The 20,620-nt window shown below is 41.4% G+C and overlaps 2 protein-coding genes and 1 long non-coding RNA gene across 7 annotated transcripts; 1 reads left to right on the top strand and 2 right to left on the bottom strand.

Moving 5' to 3' along the window:
* Positions 1 to 953: 953 nt before the first annotated feature.
* On the bottom strand, positions 954 to 12,706 carry brd1b (bromodomain containing 1b). Of its 5 annotated transcripts, none has more exons than XM_056739410.1 (13): positions 11,663 to 12,701; positions 9,547 to 10,920; positions 9,298 to 9,454; positions 9,058 to 9,189; positions 7,685 to 7,813; positions 6,052 to 6,364; positions 5,691 to 5,951; positions 4,962 to 5,444; positions 4,574 to 4,682; positions 4,349 to 4,479; positions 3,227 to 3,333; positions 2,759 to 2,913; positions 954 to 2,353 (listed from the first exon to the last, which is right to left on the bottom strand). In XM_056739410.1, exons 2-13 carry the CDS (start codon positions 10,899 to 10,901, stop codon positions 2,185 to 2,187), a joined length of 3,501 nt encoding a protein of 1,166 aa, XP_056595388.1. In that variant the 5' UTR covers positions 10,902 to 10,920; positions 11,663 to 12,701; the 3' UTR covers positions 954 to 2,184. The 5 variants fall into 5 exon arrangements, with proteins under 5 accessions (XP_056595388.1, XP_056595387.1, XP_056595391.1 ...); XM_056739409.1 differs by having other exon boundaries at positions 4,574 to 4,703; positions 11,663 to 12,587; XM_056739411.1 differs by lacking the exon at positions 954 to 2,353 and adding an exon at positions 2,360 to 2,564 and having other exon boundaries at positions 4,574 to 4,703; positions 11,663 to 12,706.
* A 449-nt stretch (positions 12,707 to 13,155) lies between these two features.
* pim3 (Pim-3 proto-oncogene, serine/threonine kinase) lies at positions 13,156 to 16,816 on the bottom strand. The gene is made up of 6 exons (XM_056739414.1): positions 16,323 to 16,816; positions 15,957 to 16,066; positions 15,798 to 15,848; positions 15,354 to 15,717; positions 14,426 to 14,602; positions 13,156 to 14,350 (listed from the first exon to the last, which is right to left on the bottom strand). The coding sequence occupies exons 1-6, from the start codon at positions 16,408 to 16,410 to the stop codon at positions 14,169 to 14,171; spliced, it is 972 nt and encodes a 323-aa protein (XP_056595392.1). The 5' UTR covers positions 16,411 to 16,816; the 3' UTR covers positions 13,156 to 14,168.
* A 668-nt stretch (positions 16,817 to 17,484) lies between these two features.
* Positions 17,485 to 18,327, top strand: LOC130413885 (uncharacterized). Its single transcript, XR_008905555.1, has 3 exons — positions 17,485 to 17,559; positions 17,693 to 17,783; positions 18,206 to 18,327. It is a non-coding gene; the product is annotated as an uncharacterized LOC130413885 (long non-coding RNA).
* Positions 18,328 to 20,620: the final 2,293 nt, after the last annotated feature.

Consider the following 20,620-nt stretch of genomic DNA (forward strand, 5'->3'; position numbering starts at 1 on the left):
AACAATTGAAATATTCACCACAAAACTAGTAATGAGAGCTAACAAGGTAGGGTAAATTTTGATGTGGCTTTAAAATTAAACCAATGTCTATTAATTATTTGTTTTGACCATTTTATCAGACGCATAGTGGCCCGAAGTTAACTTCCGGTTATAATATATATTTTTTATAATCATTTATATTCATATTTTATTGTGTTTTAATTGTCTTACATGAAACAATTCAACAGGTATTGATTCTTTGCTGATGTCTACCGTAAATTAAGTTTGGACCACGTCACATTTGTATATGCTATTGCCGCTGAAACCATCTATAATAGGCCATACCATCGGTCACTTACTGGATTTTTCTGGCAAGTTTAAAATATCATTATAAGAGCCTTTTCTCAAACATTAAAATATCCATCAATATAATATCTCTATTGTTTGTGTCGTACACTAGATGTGCTTTGATGAACCATTGTTCTACCCAATTACATCCACTTTGCATTTTTTTCCAAACACTTTCTCCCGATTGCCATGCTAACAGACGACAATAACTTATTCTTCAGTCATCATACGTTTGTGAGAGATACGCCACAGCCCACAAGAGGTACATGCAGGCTGGGGTAAACACAGACACATTAATAGTGGTTAAGTGAGAAGAACAGAACAGAAAGACTGAGACAGAAAGAGAAATGGGACAGCCGTGCTTGTTATTGCTTGACAGAACCGACATGGCTGGAACAGGTAGTGCTGATACAGATATAAAAGAGTTCTTTAATCTGCTTTACAACAACAATGCTGACCTTGCTGGAAGATTATAAGAGTTTGGAATAGATCTTTTACAATCACATTCTGTCAAAGCTAAAGCACTTTAAGTATGGAGGTCAGAAGAGGGTGTGTTTGGCTCAAGAGCTCCATCTAGTGACTCTCTGTTATTCCACTATAGGTAAAAAAGAAGGTGCAGGCACAGGTTTAAGTTTTCATCTGTTTATTTTCAGTGTACTTAAAAAATACTGGATCTCGCCAGCGCTCGCTATCATTGGCTATATTGTGATCCTCCCAGAGAAAAAGAAACAAGAGTACCGGTCAATATAAGTACAAGACATTCATACAAAGTGTTTTGAACCCAGAATGCTACCCAGAATCCATTACTGGAGAGAGACACAGTTAAACAGTCACAACAGAGGCCTATTAATAAAACACCCGCACACAACGCAAATTTAGGCAACACACAGCTTCCACCAAAATGCCTACTGTGAATATAAAGTTTTGCATACTTTCATTTTGTCCTAATACAACACATTTGTACAGGCACGTCTTTATTCAGACCTACGATACAGTTCCCGAGAGCACAGTGAAATAAGCAACAACTTGAAGGGGGTTTTTCATACTATCTGTTTGAAACATTCACACGAACTAATATGAAAACCAGGGATAAACATTCCAAAAAAATACACCGAAAATACCTGGGCAGCAAAATTTTTGGTTTTGCATGACTGATGCACTTCCGGCATTCATCGCTACTGTTGTTTTTCTCTTCTCCGATTTGATTTTCTCTTACCACTCTAAAGTATTACATGTATATAATTCCATAGCTTTATATAAATATTTACAAACATCACTTAGTTGTGTCCCATAAGAATATTTTTATATAAAAAGTAGATAACATGTTAATGCCGAGGAGAAGCTTGCATTGACAAATAACAATAACTTAACCGTTAAAAAACAAAACAAAAGTAGAGCAAAACCAACAAAAGTTTGATACAGTAAGTGCGACAGCCCCTTCCAAGTCTCTAGTACGGAAAAAAATCGAGGCTTCGCACGTGATGTAGCACCAGATGGGTTCGCACCTCAGTGCGGATGAGAAATTACCTTGGAGAAGAAATCTTCCAGGAGGTCGTGTGCGGTACAAACCAAAACAAGAACAATAAATTAGTGTTGGATAATTTAGGATGACGTTATTTACAGCCAGAGATAAACACGAGGCGTCGTGTATGGTGTTGGAAGTGGAAAGGAAAAGAGATGGCAGTGTGTGAGTTCACAGCAGTCTTGCAGCACATTAGAGGACAGTGGAGGTGCTCTCACATTCGTCTGTTAATCCTAACAGATTGGGAGGGAACCCGGTCAGTCTGATATGCAAGCATAGCGTTGAGTAAACGTGGGGCTTGACGGAACCCTCAATTGCAAGCCCTCGGGTGAGGGTTAAACTCCGGCGCCTAAGTCCTGGACGAGGCTCAAGTGGTTCATGGCACGGTTGTAGGCGCTTTGCACAGCTTTGCGAATACTTGACGTTTTGCCTTCCAACATTTTACTTTTGTCTAACGTCTGGTCAATCCCGAACGGTACCATCTTGGATTTAGGAAGCCATTGCCTGAGGGAGATTTGAGAACGCGGGTTATTTTTAAACGGCAACGGAAGCCTGCGTTTCAACACTGTCACACTTTAAACGTTACACAAAGCATTAAAATTACAACCAATCAGAACACATTTTAGGTTTAAAGGGATACTTCACCCAAAAATGAAAACTGTGTCATCATTTGCTCACCCTCTTCTCATTTCAAACCTGTATGACTTTCTTTCTTCTGTAGAACACAAAAGAAGATATTTTGAAGAATGTTGGTAACCGAACAACGACGATACCCATTGACTTCCATTGGCTTTGTGTCCATACAATAGAAGTGAATGGCTACCGCCTTTCAGTTCGGATAAAATGATGACAGAATTTTTGCTTGGGTGAACTATTCCTTTAATACGTAGTTAATGAATAGTCGCTCACCAGTTGCGTCTGCTGTCGAAGAAGCGGACGAGGAAGAGTTTCTCCTTGGACCTGTACTGCATCAGCTCTCCGACCCTGAGAACGTCCCGCGGAGGGGTGGGAATGAACTCGCCGTTGAGATGACAGCCCGACCGGGGCATCTGAGGATCTATGATCTACGGGTGGGTCAGACAGGATGTCAACACAACTGCAACTTCACACAAATCCCGAAGGCCCCGCAACCTGGTAACTCAAAGTAACCGTGACTGCTTAAATACACACAGTTGGAAATGGAAATGGTCGCCACAAGACAAGGGAACACACGCACCCTCGCATACACGCTCACAATGGACACACATACTGTTTGTATCACCTGGCACGTAATGTAATGAGTTGATTGTTGGCCACTGAAGAGGCTGAGGCATGAAATAATGAAGAGGAAGAAGAGGAAAACCAGTCTCTGACAGGCATGCACACATGCACACTCACCAAGGCAGGATAGGAAGGATATCCACTAAGTTTGGCCCAAACTAGTTTAAGGGGCTCCAGATTTAGTGGGGTGTTAGCAGGCATCCAAATATTGCTGGTGTCAATCTCTACGAGAGTAGGAATAATGGAAAGTTATGAGGGGTTCACCGTACAAATGGCGCAGAACACCTCAAGAGCCATGGCAGTGTTCGGCCAATGAGCAAATCGGGGCAGTTTCTTTGACGGAAGCATGCCGAGCTTTTCACCGGACGCATGATCTGTGCCTCCGTTGCTGATTGCAAAGATCATTTTTTAACCGTTTATATTACTCAAAATATGGTTTTGGATCACATGTGGTTTGAAAAAGCCAAACAGGTCATGTGACTAAAAGCCCAAACTCTGACATGCTTGCGAGTCAGAATGCAGAAGCAATTTCGGAAGAGCACTGGACAGGCCAAAAGATTTCACTCAGCACTATAAGGAGAATATTTGGAGAAACAGCATTTAGGGTGGAATTACCTTTAAAGGAACAGTTCATCCAAAATTTCCATTGTAATCACTTACTCGTCCCCTTATTTCAGCTCAAACCCGTTTTACTTTCTTTCAAGGAAGACAAAAATAGGAATTGTGTACACAATTGGAGCTACTGTCAAGCTCAAAAACACAAACAAGTACCATAAAACTGTCAGTGTACGAGTTTGCCCTCACAGTAGCTTTCAAATCTCATCGTGTTTCTTTGCGTTCCATGATAAAAGTCAAACTCACAAACACCAAAGGGGTGAGCAAACTGATCCTTTTCATTTTGACATGAACTGTTTCTTAAAGGACCATGTTGGAAAGCAAACGAAAGCAGCAACTACTCAAGAGTGACAGGATAAGCTGATGATTATTCGAACATGAGGGTTTTACACATGCAGACGCTACAGCGGTAAGCAGAGGTCTTTTATTTGTGTTAGACAAAGCCATGAAGAGCAGATCAGTGCCAGAGAAAGCAAAAGAAAGGACAGCAAGCTCCCACAGTGCTGACGGGACACTGATGCGGCTGCCGGAATGCGTCACGGACGACCCATTTCTTGTAACTGAGGTATGGGCTGGTGTAAAACCTGCATAGCCCGTGACGCCCGCTAAAAGCTGGACACTCACCTGCTGCCATCTTGTTGGCTTTGGAAATGTTTCCCGTTTCCACGCAATTCACCAGCTCTTTTTTATCCTCCGTTGTGTTTCGTCTCGTCATCGCCAGCTTCCCTTTACCGATCTTTGTATGACTGACATCACTGCGAGAGATTAAAAAAGGTTCAGTTCTTCACTACATATCATTACGCACTAAAAGTCCTGTTAATTAAGTACAAAGTCAGTCCTTATTCCCACCTTGTGTTCTCTTGGATGCTTCCGCTTCCACTGGAGGAGATGCTGGACTCTGAAGCACAGCGGCGTCGAGGCTCCGATGGTCGACCTGCAGTTAGCCCTTTCTTTGGCTCTGAAAAGCCATTGGACATGCCTGTAAGACAATGCATTGACGTGTGCAACCAATGTCTAAACAAGGATGTTTTTTAACAAGGATGCTTTTCTGTGGCTCAGTGGTAAGAGCATGGCACTCGCAATGCCAAGTCATGGGTTCGATTACCAGGGGATAGCACATAGTGAGAAACAAATGTATAATATAATGCAAAGTAGGTCGCTTTGGATAAAAGCGCCTGCCAAATGCATAAACGTTACAAATGATAAATGTTTTAAGGACTGATGTGTTAGTGCTTACTGGTATCCAAGCGTTTAATTGGACACTCGTGCTCGTCCTCTTCCTGACAATCTCCGCTAGCACTGCGTGTTCGCTTCCTGTTCTGAAGCAGGGTCTCGAGGCGTGGGATGACTACTGAAAGGAAGGTCTTCGTGCCCAGCTGAGGACAGTCGACCGGAGAGTCGCTCGGGTTCAATGCTTTCTGCGGGCTTGTGTTCTTCGACTTCCGGAACAGCACGGCCGTTCGTCGGTTGACCATGTTTGCTGGTTCTGTGAGAGTGGAGGTAGCAACCATAACGTTGTTGTCGGAGGGCAGAACGTCAGGGGAGAGTCCGTTTAGAAGTGAGGTAGAGAGCATCTCGCTGTCGAATTTGACCTTTTTCGGGCACTTCTCCGGGCTGGGCTCCACAGGTTTCAGTGTAGGAGGTTCAGAAGGACTGTCGGAGTTTGCCAGAAGCGGCATTGAGTCTGAAGGCTCGAGTTTGGGAGGTAATGACTTGTCAACTGGAACAACATAGAAACTAGTTAGTACAAGAGTACTAGACCAAAAGAGATTGAAGACACTATCTAAAATTCATGTCATTTCACAATTATACTTTTTGCTCAAAATACAAACATTGTTATTACAAAAAAATGCAAAGAGAAGCATTTTCGCTTGTGTAGTATACATTTTTCACAAGTGTTGCATAAATGTTGTAATTTTGAACTGTTTTAGTACAGTTATCTAATATGATATGAACAAAACGGCACCTTCTTCCTCTGTGGCTTGTGGTGTAGTAAGGACCATGCTCTCCTCCTGCTTGGGACCATTCTGCTTTGACAAAGGGGGATCCGACTTCTGACCCATTTCCATCCGCACGTCACCAATGGTCTTTTTAAGCAGCTTGAGCCGTTTGCTCCTGGAAGGGCATGACTTCATTGCACTGACAAGATCCAGTGTCTCCAACAGCTTATTTAACCCTTCCTCCTTGGACATGTGTTCCCGATTGGCTGGGTTTAACAGTCGATCGACTAAAACAGATCAAATCCATTAATCCGAGATAATCAACAAACCAAATATTCTGTTCCGTAGTCTAATTTGACGGACAAAACTAAATGAGTAGGACCTTACCCTCTTCCCAGGACAGTGCTGGAGGTGGCTCCATCTTCGGCGGTTCAGCGAGGTGCATTCCACTGGAGAAGTCGTACCCGATCCGCTCCATGTCCCGACGCGTCCTCCTGAGGATCACTCCACCGTGGTCTCGCGTACGTACAGCGGCGCGGTAAAAGAAGGTGTCCTTGGAGTTGTATTTCATGCAGTTGCTGATGACGAGGTTAAAGTCATCCTCAAACTCATCCAGGTTCTTGTATTCCTGGGTGTCGATGCGTTTCCTCATGGTGGAGAAATCCATGGGATGTTTGATGTGATCCAGATAGTCGGGAACCTACATGCACAAAAAAGCAATTGGTAAAATAAAAATCTTATTAAGTTTACAGTGACAATCATTCTCTGTTTACAGTGACAGTCAAACGTCTGGACACACCTACTCATACTTTACAAATTTTAAACACTAGTAAAGTCATTTGAACGAAGTCAATAAATCTGAAAAAAGACATTTAAGACCATGTTCCCCGCGATCACATTTTTCAACCTTTAGTAAGTGTGTATTTTTGCTGTTAGAGCATAAATAATACATGCAAAGTGATAAAGCTCAAAGTTCAGTGCCAAGCGAGATATTGTCTTTAACAGAATTCACTTTTCAAGGACTACAGAGAACAGCTGGAATCGGACTACAGCCCTTTACTTCCCGGGTACATGATGTCACTATTCCAAGTGCTTTTAATGACCTCTGCGCAAAGGAATATGCAAAAAAATGGCAGAGACCTTCTTTAGAGAAGAGGAAGAGCCGCTGAGGTGGTGTTTGGTTCAGCTACACACATTCTAAGATAACCAACGGTCAAATAACAGCTTCCATGACTTTAACCATCAGCTGTGAAAGCTGTTCGGTGTAATACAACAAAATTGTGTACGTGTGCGCATACCACTAAAACACTTCTATGAAACGTCCATTGAAGTCCTGCTTGCAAATTTCTCCAGGTAAATCTTTTTAAATTTTTGACCCGAGTTGGATAATAAATCAAAGGCAAAGCTAATGCTTCTGTTATTAGAGTTCATTAATATAACCGGTCTGACGCCATTTGGTCCGGTGTCATTTCCCTAGGATTTTTTTTTGATGAACAATAGACTTGAAATATGTGAAATATAGAGCGTTTTTTTATTAGAAACATGAACATCCATTGTTAAACACCCCAAAAACATAATCAAAGCCTCAAAAATAACAAAGACACCCAGTAAATCTATAAATCTACTAAAACAAAAACAGAACTATATGAATTTAACAAAAATGAGATCTCTACTTAAAAATATATTTTCATTTAATAATTTCTCTTTGTTAACAGCTTTCTACTCTCTGGTGCCACATGGAATGCTGGATATGTTGTTTCCTGCAATTCTTAAAATAAACAGAAAATGACATACCAAAGCGTTTCACAACTTGAAAGTTTATTTGGATAGAAATTCATACCTAAGCACAATTTATATTCATCTGCACAATTCATTTCAGGCATTAAAGCATAAGCCCTTAGATAAAAGGTATTAAAGTCATGTGAAATACAGATTCAGTCAAGCGTGTCCAAACATTTGACTGCTTGTGTAATTATGGAGATTGGCCCAGTGAAGGATAGACCGGAAGAGATAGACTTACCTCTTTGACACTGACAGGCTGGGAAAAGATTCTGGCTTGATCTTTCTCCTGAAGCTGATCCAGCACTGCACGCAACATGACGGGAAACGGCGTGAGCTGCATTTCCAGAACTGACTGCTGGAGCCTCATCTGATGAATTCAGACCAAAACAAGTAAATATCACAACAACTGACATGCAGTGAAGCACACACCCGGCACACCCTAATGTGCCTTTACAGTCAACATGACGTTAAACAAAAAATCCCTTTAACTTTGCATAGACAAATCAAATGTGCAGAAACATATATTGGAATATTTCACCAAAATCACTTTCGATCCAAATCTCCTCTTGGTATTCCTTATTGATCAATTAAAGTCCTTGTGAACCGGAAGATGCAATTGTTTTTACTTCCGTATTTTGATACATATCCAAGTAAAATGATATTTTGAATAAGAAAAGTTGTGGGCGTGGCTTTCATCTTTCTTTGCGATTTGATAAAAAACTGCCTTTGGCAACAGCAGACTGTTAACTGGGAGGAGGTTATGGGTGCTCCGCCCAAGCTATCTAACGTACGTAATCTAAAATGGATAATCATTACAGGACAGAAGTGCATTTTCAGATTTAACTAAATATTATGAGGGTTAAGATTTTTTTAAAAAGAGAGAATAACCCAAATTGATAAACTATTATCAATAAACTGAAATATTTCCAGAAAAAATAGGCATTGTAACTTTTTATTTCACTTGGACAATAGTCAAAAATCAACCCTTCATTTTCTCTGTGTTAAATTTTCATATAATTTAAGCATAACAACTGCCATTACCAGCGTTAACAAAGGATGTAACATTTAAAGTAAAAATTTAAATTCTGTCTTCATTTACTCACCTCGAGTTTTTTCCAAATCTGTATACATTTCTTTGTTCTGATAAACACAGAAAGATATTTGGAAGAATGCTTGAAACCAAACAGTTCTTGGCCACCATTGACTAACATGGTAGGAAAGAGTCATAAAATACTTTGTTCTATTGAACACAAAATAAGATATTTTGAAGAATGTAGGAAAGCAAAGAGTTTTGGGCACTTGAATACCATTCACCATAGTCAATGGTGGCCAGGAACTATTTTTTTAAAAGCATTCTTCCAAATTTATTTCTCTGTTTTCATAGGAACAAAGACATTTTAACAGATTTGGAACAACTCGAGGGGGAATAAATAATGATAGAACTTGTATATTTGGGTGAACTGTCCCTTTAATAGAATTCTGTTAATATTTTATTTGAACAATTGAATGATTGCTCTGACCTCATTTCATCAAGAATAATACTATAAACTGATCTCAGAACTGTAAAGTGCCCTCTTCTACGAACGTTGTGGCATACAACCATGACTGTACCTCCTCTCTCTTCAGTTTCTCTCTCTTGCGAATGAGCTCCAGCAGCAAGCGGGCTCGCTCCAGATCATGCCGTAAGCGGTGCCAGTCCTTTAACTGCTCGGTCAAAGCCTGATGGTCCTCCCTACACTGCACCTGTCAATAGAAAATTGCATTGAAATGATATCAATGACATCACATTTGTAAAGGACATATTTGAGCTTACATAAAGCTGTCTATCATTAAAGACCACTGTGGTCTTACCTGTTCTGGTTCTTTTTGTGTTTGTGTGGTAGTTTGCAGGCGTCTTATTAGAGGTACACCGTTCCTCGACTGCCTCTTGAGCATCCAGTAACTTAGAACACGTTCCACAAAGACTTTCTTCTTCTGGACTGAAACTTGATTGAGGATTGTGTTGAAACTGTCAGGAAGAAAAACAAACACATGAAATACAATCCAACGAAACAGAGTGATGTCACAGAAACTGTTCATGCAGAAAATAATCACACATACCTTTTAGGTGTAATACTAGGCCCGGAAACGGCGGGAACCGCGGCAACAGGCTCTGATTCTACCTTTTTAGTCTTCTTTTTCTGGCAACCCTTTGATCTGTCCCTCTCTCCTCTTTGAGAACCCTTCTGACACAAACCGTTCTTGGGTTTGGAGTCTTCGTATATGGTGAGGGGTCTCCTTACACAACCGTTAGGGGTATGTGAGCAGCAGTAGGCCGTCTTCTTCACAGAGAACGAAGTGCCTCCTGATTCAGTAACCTCTTTGACAGGCTCCATCTTCATGTACAGACCGGCTTTCTGTGCACAGCTGACATGAAAAGCCGTGTAACAGTTTGCCTTGCTGCATTGAATGCAAGCACCCACTCCCTTTTTCTTACACATGTAACAGGTGAGTTTCCAGCGTGCTGGCGGAATGTTCGCCACACCATCGATGGGCTCAATGAAAACCGTATTGGTAAAACCGACTTCGGGGACCCATATGGCGCACACGACGTGACCCCAGCGATCGTCATCTGTCCTCTTGAGGGCGCCGCCTTTGTTGGGGCAGAATATACACGCTGCTTGTTGCGACGGGGAATTCAGACAGTGGCGGCAAAGCCATCGGCCCTCCGGTATGTGGGGGACTCCGTAGCACTCCTGATGCACGGCAAGATTGCACATGTCACAGAAGAGAATAGCATTACTATTCTGACACTCGCCATCCATGCAGATGCAGCACACGGCATCTTCGTCAATAAGCGACTGGGGTTCGCCTTGGCCCTGGCTCTCAAAGAAAGACTCCTTCTCAAAGCGGTCCATGAGGAACTCGAACAGGTTCTGAGAGACCTGGCTGTATCCGTCGCTCTTCCTCTTCTCGTTGATCAGCTCGAGCCACGCATAGTCCTCCTCATCCATGTCGTATTCGACCTCCTCATCAAGCTCATCCGACGTCTTCTCCACATAGGTATAATACGTTGACGGCCTCCGCGGCACAGCTGGAAGGTTGTACTCAACCGTTCTGATCTTTGGCTCCGGTAGCCTGCCCTGAGCTTGTGTACCCTGCACAGTCGCCAACGCGGCACTCTTCTTCTGCTGGCTGTTTTTGAGCCGCACCGAACGCACGAGAACCTGCTGCGGCTTTTCGGCATTCTCCTTGTTGCTGGTGCATTCGCTGATCTCCTGAGCTAAAGGGTCATCGCTGTCGATAACATCCAGTTTGTCGTAAATGCTGAGCCTGTGAACACGCCCGTCTATATCCAGCTCCACCATGCGCTGAGCCTGGGCGTAAGTCAGGGTCTCGCGGTTCCGCGAGGGCTTGATGGGGGAGGGAGGCCTCGGAGGGGTGGACACACGATTTTGCCGAGACTTCTTCCTCATTTTGAACGCTTCTGAGGAACTGAAGTATGACACAAGAACAACAAACGTCAACTTCCATTTTATTAGCAAGTTCCAATACATTCAAAAGTTTCACATGACGTTTAACGTTATATACATATATAGATGACTCTGCGACTTAACAACATCTCCACCATGTGGTATCACTGTAAACAACTGTACGCAAATATCTAAGCTTGTGTCCATGGCAACCTAAAACCAAGTTACTAGCAGTATAAGCGGTTATTGTGCTGTTGTGTTGCCACCTGTCATTGTTAATTATTTAGTTGCAAACAATACCATGTTTACACTGTCAACAACACAACATTTGAACATGTCTGCCAAGTTGAATTCACTTCCTAATTTAATATTTTATTGAAATTCTTGACAGACTTCTTAAGCCGCACGCTGACACATTAACCCATATAACGTTAACTGAGACACTGAGGCGAAACGGCCGTGGTTTTACGTCCAGGCTTTGTTTGTTTGAGGGGGGCAGGGCAGACAAGGCCAAACAGTAGACACGGAACACAGCTCTGGAGAAAACACACACCCCGAGCCGCAAGGACAGGATACGGGGCCTGTTGGTAGCTCCGCTAGTGAGCTAATGCCGTTTAGAGAGGTCCATCGACATTACTGCAAACATGGCGTCAAACAAAACAAAACACGGTTGTAAAAACATACACACACGCGCGCATGTACACGGCTAAATATATACATTAAGCTTCCCAGGTTCGGTCTCGGTTAAAAGGGAGGGTTCTTACCTTTGCCGTCGACGTTAAATTGAGCTTTGAAGGCAGTAAGGCCGAGCTAAAAGCAGCAGCGGTGTGGCCTACTGAACAGCAGAGGGTTTAATCCGTGCACGAGCCGCGTTACAGGCGCTGCCGTCCACTCACCGCGTATATGTTGTTTTCGAAGCGTAACACTAGGTATCCGTGACGGCCTCCCGGATTCCAACATAAGCATTTAAAAGCCGGACGCACTCGCTCACGATAAAAGCAGCTCGACCATGCCAACGCGACTGTTTTTCGGTTGTTATTGGGCTGGCCGTGTGAGCGCTATGCTAGCAGGCTAACTCGCCTCTCTTCCCCCCACAACAATGCGGCTGCGGGGCTCTCCATCGCCTTGCGCGCTGCGTCATCACGCACAGCGTCACGACGTTCGGCGGTTAAAGAGAGGACCTGGCAGAAAGGAAGGTTTACATTTTCACGGGACGATCTTGTTAGTGTTCAACAGGACCAGCGTTGACCAACATTTTTCAGGGTATTTTGTCTGCGTGTATGCGAATTATACACTTTTTTCGAATGTACTCGCGTATGGGTAAATAGGTCACGTTATCGGGAAGATGCGGCACATGCGGCGTAGTAATGGCTGGAATACACCACGCGACTTTTAAAATCTGAACTGAGTTTTTTAAAACTAGACATCACACACTTGCAGTCTTAAAACTGAAAGGCTCAGATAGAAACACACTAACTGATCAAATCTGCTGACTGGCACAGACTTTCTGCAACGATTCCAGACTAAAAATCTGGGCAAAGAAGCAAAAGTCCTGTAGTGTATTTTAGCCTTAAGTTAACTTTTCAGTCGGCTAGCTTTTGTTTAGGATCAGGTCTAAATGCAGTGTCGTAAAACCACGTAATACTGTATCAATATGACTGATGTAATTTACAGAGTTTCAGCTAATATACCAATTGTGTTATTTTAGATATTTATAAATGTATTTCTCTGCTAGTACAGGCACAGATTGTGTCTATAATAAAATAAAAGGTAATACACCCTATATTTAATTCAGGTCAGTTGAATCTTTTTACTTTCATATCATTATGAAGTAAATGACAATTTTATATCAAATATCTTTCCGTAGAAGCGCGAATATTGTCTCTAGTATCTTTTTTGTTTAGCTTGTATTCATGACGTTGGAGTCATCTTATTCAGTCTTATGACGGTAATAGTCTTAACTCACACAAATGTGACATCATTTACTGTTTAAAGTGCTCAAGGTTGAAATGGATGAGTCAGCTACACGTTTAATGTACTTTCTATGATGTCATAATTGACATAAACATTAATTATCTGACTACTTTGTGTAAATCTTTCAATCTGAACCAAGGTCAGTTTATTTTGTGAATCTAGATAGAATATCATTCATTTTCTGTAGGGGGCAGCATCCTCGCATACTTAAGTTTAAAAAGACTTGCAACTAAATCTTTACTCGTGTGGCAGTAGGCTACTTCTCATTGAAACAGACACCAAATGCTTTACGTAAGAAAGAAATTTATTGTGTCCAATATAAAAAATAAATGTTTCACCTGTTCAAAAAAAGAAAAATCCACACGTCACAGTGGAAGGACTAAAACACTTTTACTTCCACTTCACATGGAGAATAAACCGATTCTGAATTGTACACTACATCAGAATGGCATCACTAAACATCTCATTCTTATATGTGTATCAGTATTAGAAAGCTTTAGTGTTTCTATGATCCTATAGGATCAAACTAAAGAGAAGCCTGGGAACTCTTACATTTAACAATTTCGATTTACTTTTTGAAGATGTATAAAATGAATAAATAAATAAATAGCCACAAAATGTGGAATGTTTGTATTGCATGAATAAATAAGAAAAATGGAAGAAAAATGTACATAAATACAATACAAATACTTGTATTAAAAAAAGAAAGAAAAATGAGTCCATGGATATTGCATTGATTGTGCACGTCACTCCAGTCTCTGCAAAACAAAGTCTAGAAATTGGCGTGTAAAGAGATGAAGTAGTGGAAGACAAAGTAACCAAGGGAGACCAATAGAAACCATGAATATGAATGGCAGAGCAGCAGAGAGAGATATTGGTAAGAGAGTAGTAAGTGTGTACTTCAAGTATTCGACCACTAGAGGGCAAGGGAGACCCACCACATAAATAGATTCAGTCTTTGAGTGTTCCCAGGATTTCAGGGGAATTCCCCTAAAATCCATGAAAATCCACCTGGTTTCTGTCTTGACTTGAATCCCATAAAAGCAGCTTTCCAAAAAAGGCACCGAAAACTAAAAGATAAGTCTAAAAGAAAAATAAAGTCCAAGCTCTATAAGAGCAACCAGTAAGATCCTAGGATTACTAGCATCGCTGCTCACGTAATCACCATGGGTAACAACTCACCCTTAGCAAGAAAAACAAAACACATTTACGCAACATAAATTTAAGTCCCAAAAACCATCAGAAACTGGGAATAAGGGCAAAGAAAAGTCCGTTCACTCAGCATCTTTGATGCTGTCAAAGGCTTTCTTTGCTCAAAGTGGAGCCTGATTCTGTGCTGATGGTGTGAAGCGTGATGTCCCCGCTTTCTGTTTTGGGCTCCTCATCCGTATGCATCCACTGATGCTCAAAGATTTGCTCCAGGGTGGGCCGGTCCGAAGGTCTCAAGCCAAGGCACCATTTAATAAGCTGCTGACACCCTGAGGAACAAACGCATGTTAAGCATTGTCATTTCCAAGGGGTTTAAAATTTAGGACAAACTGTACATCAGTTACCTGGAGAGACTCTCCTCCTGAAAAACAGTCGGCCCCTCAGAATCTCCTCGTCATGCTCGAAGGGAATATCGCCGCACACCATGTCGTACAGCAGTACGCCCAGGGACCACACGGTTGCAGAGCGCCCGTGGTACCTGTGGTAACGTATCCACTCAGGGGGACTATAGACTCGCGTGCCTAGAAGAATAAAACAGACTTTATTTAATGACCATTTTCAAAACTGGAGGTGCAAGACTTATTTCTGCTCGAAGACGATGCTCATTTCAAACTCAAAGATGCCCGTTTTGCCAAAAAGAAAACGATTTTGATTACACTGCGGCACTGTATAATGAACCACTGTAGTCAGCTGACTTTGGAAAAGGGGGCGCCAGTGGTCTGGCTTTCCCAGACTCTCCTCCCTCCTCCAGTCTACACTCAGCCCTTTCCGTAAATAAAAGCAAGCCGAAACAGGAGGGCTACGTAAAGGGCGACTTTTGCTCAGGTACAAACAGTCACAAGCTGTGGAAACTCTAAATGCTTTCTGCATGAATCACTTCCCATAACAAAAGCCCCTTCACTAGGGGGGGGTGTGACTCCCCCCATCCCAAAGGCCACGAGTCTCTTGGATACCAAACAAAAACAGGATCCATGATGGGAGTGATCACGTGGTTCCACAACTCGGGTTTCACAACAAACGCGTTACGCAGTAACAGCTGATATCTTACACAAACTTATCCTCTTGTTTCACCGATTTTATAACACTGAATCTACGTCACTAAAAATGCCTTTTGAATTTCGTTTTTTTCCCGTTTCAATATTTTTTTAAAGCATCCCCCCAAATAATATATTTGAATACGTTTGGTTTAACGCTACGACACGCAAAAATAATTGATCTAAACCTGAAATACAAGTAAAGCTAATGTAAAGCATTATAGAGTCAAGGACGCACCATCAAAGTCTGTATACACCGTGTCCTTGAGGATCGCCCCAGAACCGAAGTCGATGAGCTTCAGATCTCCCGTACGTAAATCCACCAGGAGGTTTTCGTCTTTGATATCCCTGTGAACGACCCCGCAGGTGTAGCAGTGCCGAACAGCCTCCAAAACCTGCCTGAAGAAGCCCCGGGCGGTGTCCTCGTCCAGCGCGCCTTTCTCCGTGATGTAGTCGAATAAATCCTTCACCGTCTCCGGCCGCTCCATTATAATCAACCATCCGTCGGGTCTCTCATACCAATCTATGAGTTTAATGACCCCTTGAAAGGTAGATCCCACTTTCCTCAGAAGGACGATCTCTAGTGGAACCAGCGAGCCATTCTGCAATATAAAAACGTGTACGTTAGAATCTTGTTTGTAAACATTCAAGTTACCTAATAATGTTCAAAACGTTTACTTACAATCGTACCCCATTCGGTGACTCTCTCTTTAGAGACGTGTTTTATCGCAACCTATAGAAAAGGAGAAAAACGATTGAGGTGAACCGGTGCGCATATGAATGCGTGAATGTGGCGCGAAACGCGGCCATGTGCTGCAACCAAAACAAAGCCAGCGCTTACCGGCAACGCGTCTGAAATCCTAGTACCAGCGTACACCGTCCCAAACCCTCCACTTCCGAGCACTGATCCCACATGATAGACCTTCTCAAAAGGCTCTCGTTCAGTCTTCGCTGTAATATGAAGACACATCGAGTTAGTCGAAAAATGCGATATTAAAATCAAACGTGCATTACGCGCAGTTGGCAACAAAATGGCTCCAGATTCTGAGGTCAGGGACAGCGTGCGTGTGAAACGGAGGGACACACGGTGTATGGAAATTTGGAGAGAAAAACAGACATGCGTTTACATGCAAAAAACTAACTCGTAATTGTTGTCTTTTATGTCAAATGAATTTACTTGAAAATCATATCGTCAACTTAACGTTACCTGCTTGAAGTTGAATTTTCACCGGCAAGTTATCGATGTTGGTCGTGCTGCAAATGTGGGAAAAAGATCCAAACTTGGAGAGTAACATTTTTCCCGTCTTCTATAAATAGATTCTCAATCCCGAAAAAGTCAAGATGCGTAACTGCGCCTCGGGTCGTGAGAAAACACCGGTACTTCGTCCTTCAACGAGAAGACCGAATTTCCGTCAAAATGGGTTTTTAAAGAGCGGGACCCCACAGGAAAATCCCACGAAATGCCACAAAAAGGTTCCTCGCTTAAACTCCGATAATTATTCACAAACGTCCCCGCACATCCATGGTGAAAAAGAAATGCAAACGTTTGCGCTTTTGAGTGTTCTCTACGCGCTCAGTTGATGTGTCTGTGAGAGCGGGGAGACCGCATTAACTCTTAATTCTAGTGTTTGGGCTCTGTCCGCGTTGCACAAATCCCTCCGCGTAGATAGTCTGACTACGCCACACAGAGAAGAAAAAAATACATCTCTCAGAATTATCAAGGAGTTCAAGGAGGACGCGAAGACTGCGTGGTCTGACCTTTAATAACACTGTAATATTAATAACCTCAATTAAGAGAGGGAAAATAGTGCATTGCTGAATAGTGCGAGACGCCCATGGATACCTCGTCTGAGAGCTTTGCGCTAAGGCTGCATCTGATAAGACCAACCACGTTGCACCGTTTATATAAGTGTACAGAGACCAATTGGTGTTATATTGGTCAGTTGTCAATAATAGTGAAAAAAACAATAATGAATAGAAAAGACAAACAAGTTCAATTAATGTATAATTTAATAATGTTTAGATTCTTGTAAAAATCGTTTTGTAAGGTATGAGAGGATTCTGCACAAGCTGTCGAATTCTGTAAGAAATCGGTAAGAATAAATACGTATAATATGCACTTTATTTTAATATAAAATTGTTGAGGAAGGAATTTTTAAAGGTGCAAATTTAAATTTTACTTTTTAAATTAAATTATTTAATTTTACTTTGATTTTATTATTATTTACTTTATTGTTTGTTTATCAAGCAACACCATCAAGGATAGATACTGTAGCAATGGCCTGTGCAGAGAAATCTTAAGAGTTCAACAAAGTTTTATCTTTCGCAGTTTTGGCCGGGAGTCATCTGTAAATCTGCACACACAATCTGGTGGACACATTGAGGCACAGCCATAAAACCGGTTCTGTTGTATTCAAAATGGATCATCAATGGCTTATATCCAGGTTGCATATATTGCACTGTTTAATAAAATAGAAGTATTCAGTGAATAATAAAAGGTCAGAAAAGTGTCAACATGAAGGGATCATGCAGATTCTTATATAAAGCATAGGTTTGTTTCTGGAATTATGTCTCCAGAGATCCCCATCGTCTGTGTCATCTGAGGAGGTAAATTGAAGAGATGCTGATGGTACTACTCAGACAGGATGTCTCAAAGACGGGAGACGAGGTAAACAGTGATCCCCTGCTGTGATAGAAGATGAATGTTGTTATGAAAATTCATATGATAACCCAGACTCAGCAAACAGACTTGCTCTTCAGTTCCAGCCGCGCACTCCTGAACCCATTAGCCCTTGATATCAAACCGCAGTCAAATGTACGTTTTTAATGTGACTTTACATTGGAAAACAAAAGCTCTCGTTTTAGATCTGCATTAAAAGTAACAATTTCATCTTTTGCCAAGACGAATAAAACCCTCACAATTACGCGTATCTTTGGAATGCACTTTGTGTAAAGTGCCACGAGTGACTGCTGAGAATAAAATGTAATGAGCCATGACCGACCGTATTTATCTGAAAGGTAATGTCTGGTGTTCAATTGGTATTTAGGTCTTAATATATGCTTCTCTTCTCCCACCTTTGCTGAAAGCAGGAATATATACTTTCATCTCACGCCAGACTTATTAGGTCATACCTCAAGAAGGACATCAAGGCTTTTGGGAGCTTTTATGGGACACGTTGGAGCAATCAGGAGGGAAATCCCTCAAGGTTTCTTTACAGGTACCGATGTGAAGCAGACAGCACATGTTCAAAGTTACAAAAAGCTCTTTAGACCCTCAATATCAGATCTTTTCTCTTGAACACTTGTGGAAATGTTAAAGCATTTCGTATTTTCAGTTTTGTGCTGCATATCTATTCTGTGCAAACTCTGTAATTGGACACACGCGTCTGGCCCGAAGTTAACTTCTGGTCTGTGTTTGGTTATTATATAACCAAAGTTATAGTTTATATCATTATTTTTTATATTAATATCTCATTGCATATTTATTGTATGAAGCTAAATTAATTATACTGAGAAGTCATTGATTCTTTGCGAAGGTCCACCGGAAGTTAAGTTTGGGCCACGTGATATTTGTTTATGTTAAAAGACTGCAAGGATAGATTTTTTATTTCTATAATGGACATTGAATCTTCAGGTTTCTTTGGAAAGGCTGCTTTTTCATTTTGTATATATTATAGTAAGGTTATGTTTAAAGCAGACAATGCAACTCTCCCAACAATACTGGACTATTGTTTGCGTCTGTTCCATCACAATGACCTTTCTGATGTATTCCTGAAGAAAATGTGATAACCTGTTGCAAAAGTGGCTTTATGCGGCTTTACACTTCTAATCTGACGGATCACAAAGACACCCACTGTTCACACTGACTAGAGGGGCTTACAGTGTACATCTGAATCCTCTTCGGAGGTTATCTGAAGGGCAGCATTAGACAATCACTTTTCATTTTAGGTATACCATTTAAATCCTAATGGTATTCAGAAATCTGACCAATTTTACAACCTATAACTTGTTTAAGTTAAAATTGACCCATTCCTATATGCAATGCTTGGGTTATCCAGCAAATCAGCATAGACCAACACAAACCAGTGCTGGAAGATTATGGAAATGTATTCAGGGAGTTTTATGAATGATCATGTAGGTTTTGGGGACACTTTGACCAGAACATCACCATGGGGACAATTCAAGAAACTGATTTTTTTCAGAATTTTGAAATTGGGAAACCAGGCTCATGCACTTTAAACTGATGACCCAGGAGAAATAAATGAGGATTTTTAATCTCCATGGATTACGGCGTTCTATAGGAAAATGGGCAAGTCAGATCGCATATGGTTAGGTAGCAAAGGGTCACAAATAGACAATATGCTAAAGTGTGGCGTTACCTCATTTTAACCTAAAGCATAAATGTAATTAAATCTGTTTATTTATTGCTTTCAGACAGTGCCTGCTTGCATGGCCCACCACAGGTCATCACAAGGTCAGGATGCTTGGTGTGAAGACAGATGCTGGTTTGAGAAAAATTTAAATGGGGCTTTTTAAATATTAGTTTATAATAAAGGGTTGGCAAATAATCAGAAAGTCATGATAGACATCATGGACAGGACAACATCAAGTCCCGTTTAGCTATTTTCTCTAATTGAATACAATGCTTCACATTGAAATATGACAAAATGCAAATAAGTCATTTCTTAAGATCTGAACACTAAATTACTATTATTTTAAAATAGTAATTTAAAATAGCTTGTAAAGCTAAAACAGCAAACATTTTTTTACGGAAAAACAAACATGACATGATGGTAAGATATAAATGATGTCAGACTTTTCCTGTTTGGGTGTACTGTTCCTTTGAGTCATCCTTTGTAAGGTCCCTAAAGATGATTTTATATCCAAAGTATGGGCTACATCAAACCTCTGTTATGGTGAAATTGGTTGAGTCATGTCAAAACAACCCCATCCATGATTCACCACATTTTTACCCTGAAATAAGGACAGCCTGTGTTTGTTGGTTGTCATGTTAAGAGAGAGTTTATCACTGAGCCATCTTCCCTGAGCACCTGCAAAGAGTTAGGACATCAAAGGCCGCACGCACAGGAACACCCCACAGCCCCGCCTCCGGTCTTAGCCGCTTCTCCTTATGTTATTGTTTTGACTGAAGGCACTAGTCACATGACCCTGCAGTGTTGTGACTGGGGGCTGTGGAATCTAGGTCACGCCGAACTCTCCCTTCGCACAAGCCCAAAAGAAAGCTCATCTTATAACACTGTCCTACTCTGAGCCCACTTTCTTTCATCTAATGCCTGAGAGCGTCTGATGTTACTGCTCATATATCACACTGTAGAGGATAAACAGCACAATAGAACAAAGGTGAAAAAAAGTTAAAGAAAAAATAGTAAAGTGAAATAGTAAACAGTGGCATCATCTGCCCTAAATGCGACCATGCTCATCTTACAAAAGAGCATCACAGAGAGTGATGAAGTTGTGTTTAGCTCAATATCAACTGTTAGCTTA

Source organism: Triplophysa dalaica, chromosome 24, assembly GCF_015846415.1.
Source record: "Triplophysa dalaica isolate WHDGS20190420 chromosome 24, ASM1584641v1, whole genome shotgun sequence".
Classification (NCBI taxonomy): domain Eukaryota; kingdom Metazoa; phylum Chordata; class Actinopteri; order Cypriniformes; family Nemacheilidae; genus Triplophysa; species Triplophysa dalaica.

Bases quoted from the DNA above. Each gene is read 5' to 3' on its own strand.
- brd1b (XM_056739409.1), bottom strand. From the start codon at position 10,901: ATGAGGAAGAAGTCTCGGCAAAATCGTGTGTCCACCCCTCCGAGGCCT. The intron at 6,365-7,684 runs GTAAGTCTATCT...TTGTGCATGTAG, and splicing joins AGCCTGTCAGTGTCAAAGAG to GTTCCCGACTATCTGGATCA. The intron at 5,952-6,051 runs GTAAGGTCCTAC...GATCTGTTTTAG, and splicing joins AGCACTGTCCTGGGAAGAGG to TCGATCGACTGTTAAACCCA.
- pim3 (XM_056739414.1), bottom strand. From the start codon at position 16,410: ATGTTACTCTCCAAGTTTGGATCTTTTTCCCACATTTGCAGCACGACC. The intron at 15,849-15,956 runs GTAAGCGCTGGC...CCTTTTCTATAG, and splicing joins GGATTTCAGACGCGTTGCCG to GTTGCGATAAAACACGTCTC. The intron at 14,351-14,425 runs GTAACTGATGTA...TTTGTTCCTCAG, and splicing joins CAGGAGGAGAGTCTCTCCAG to GGTGTCAGCAGCTTATTAAA.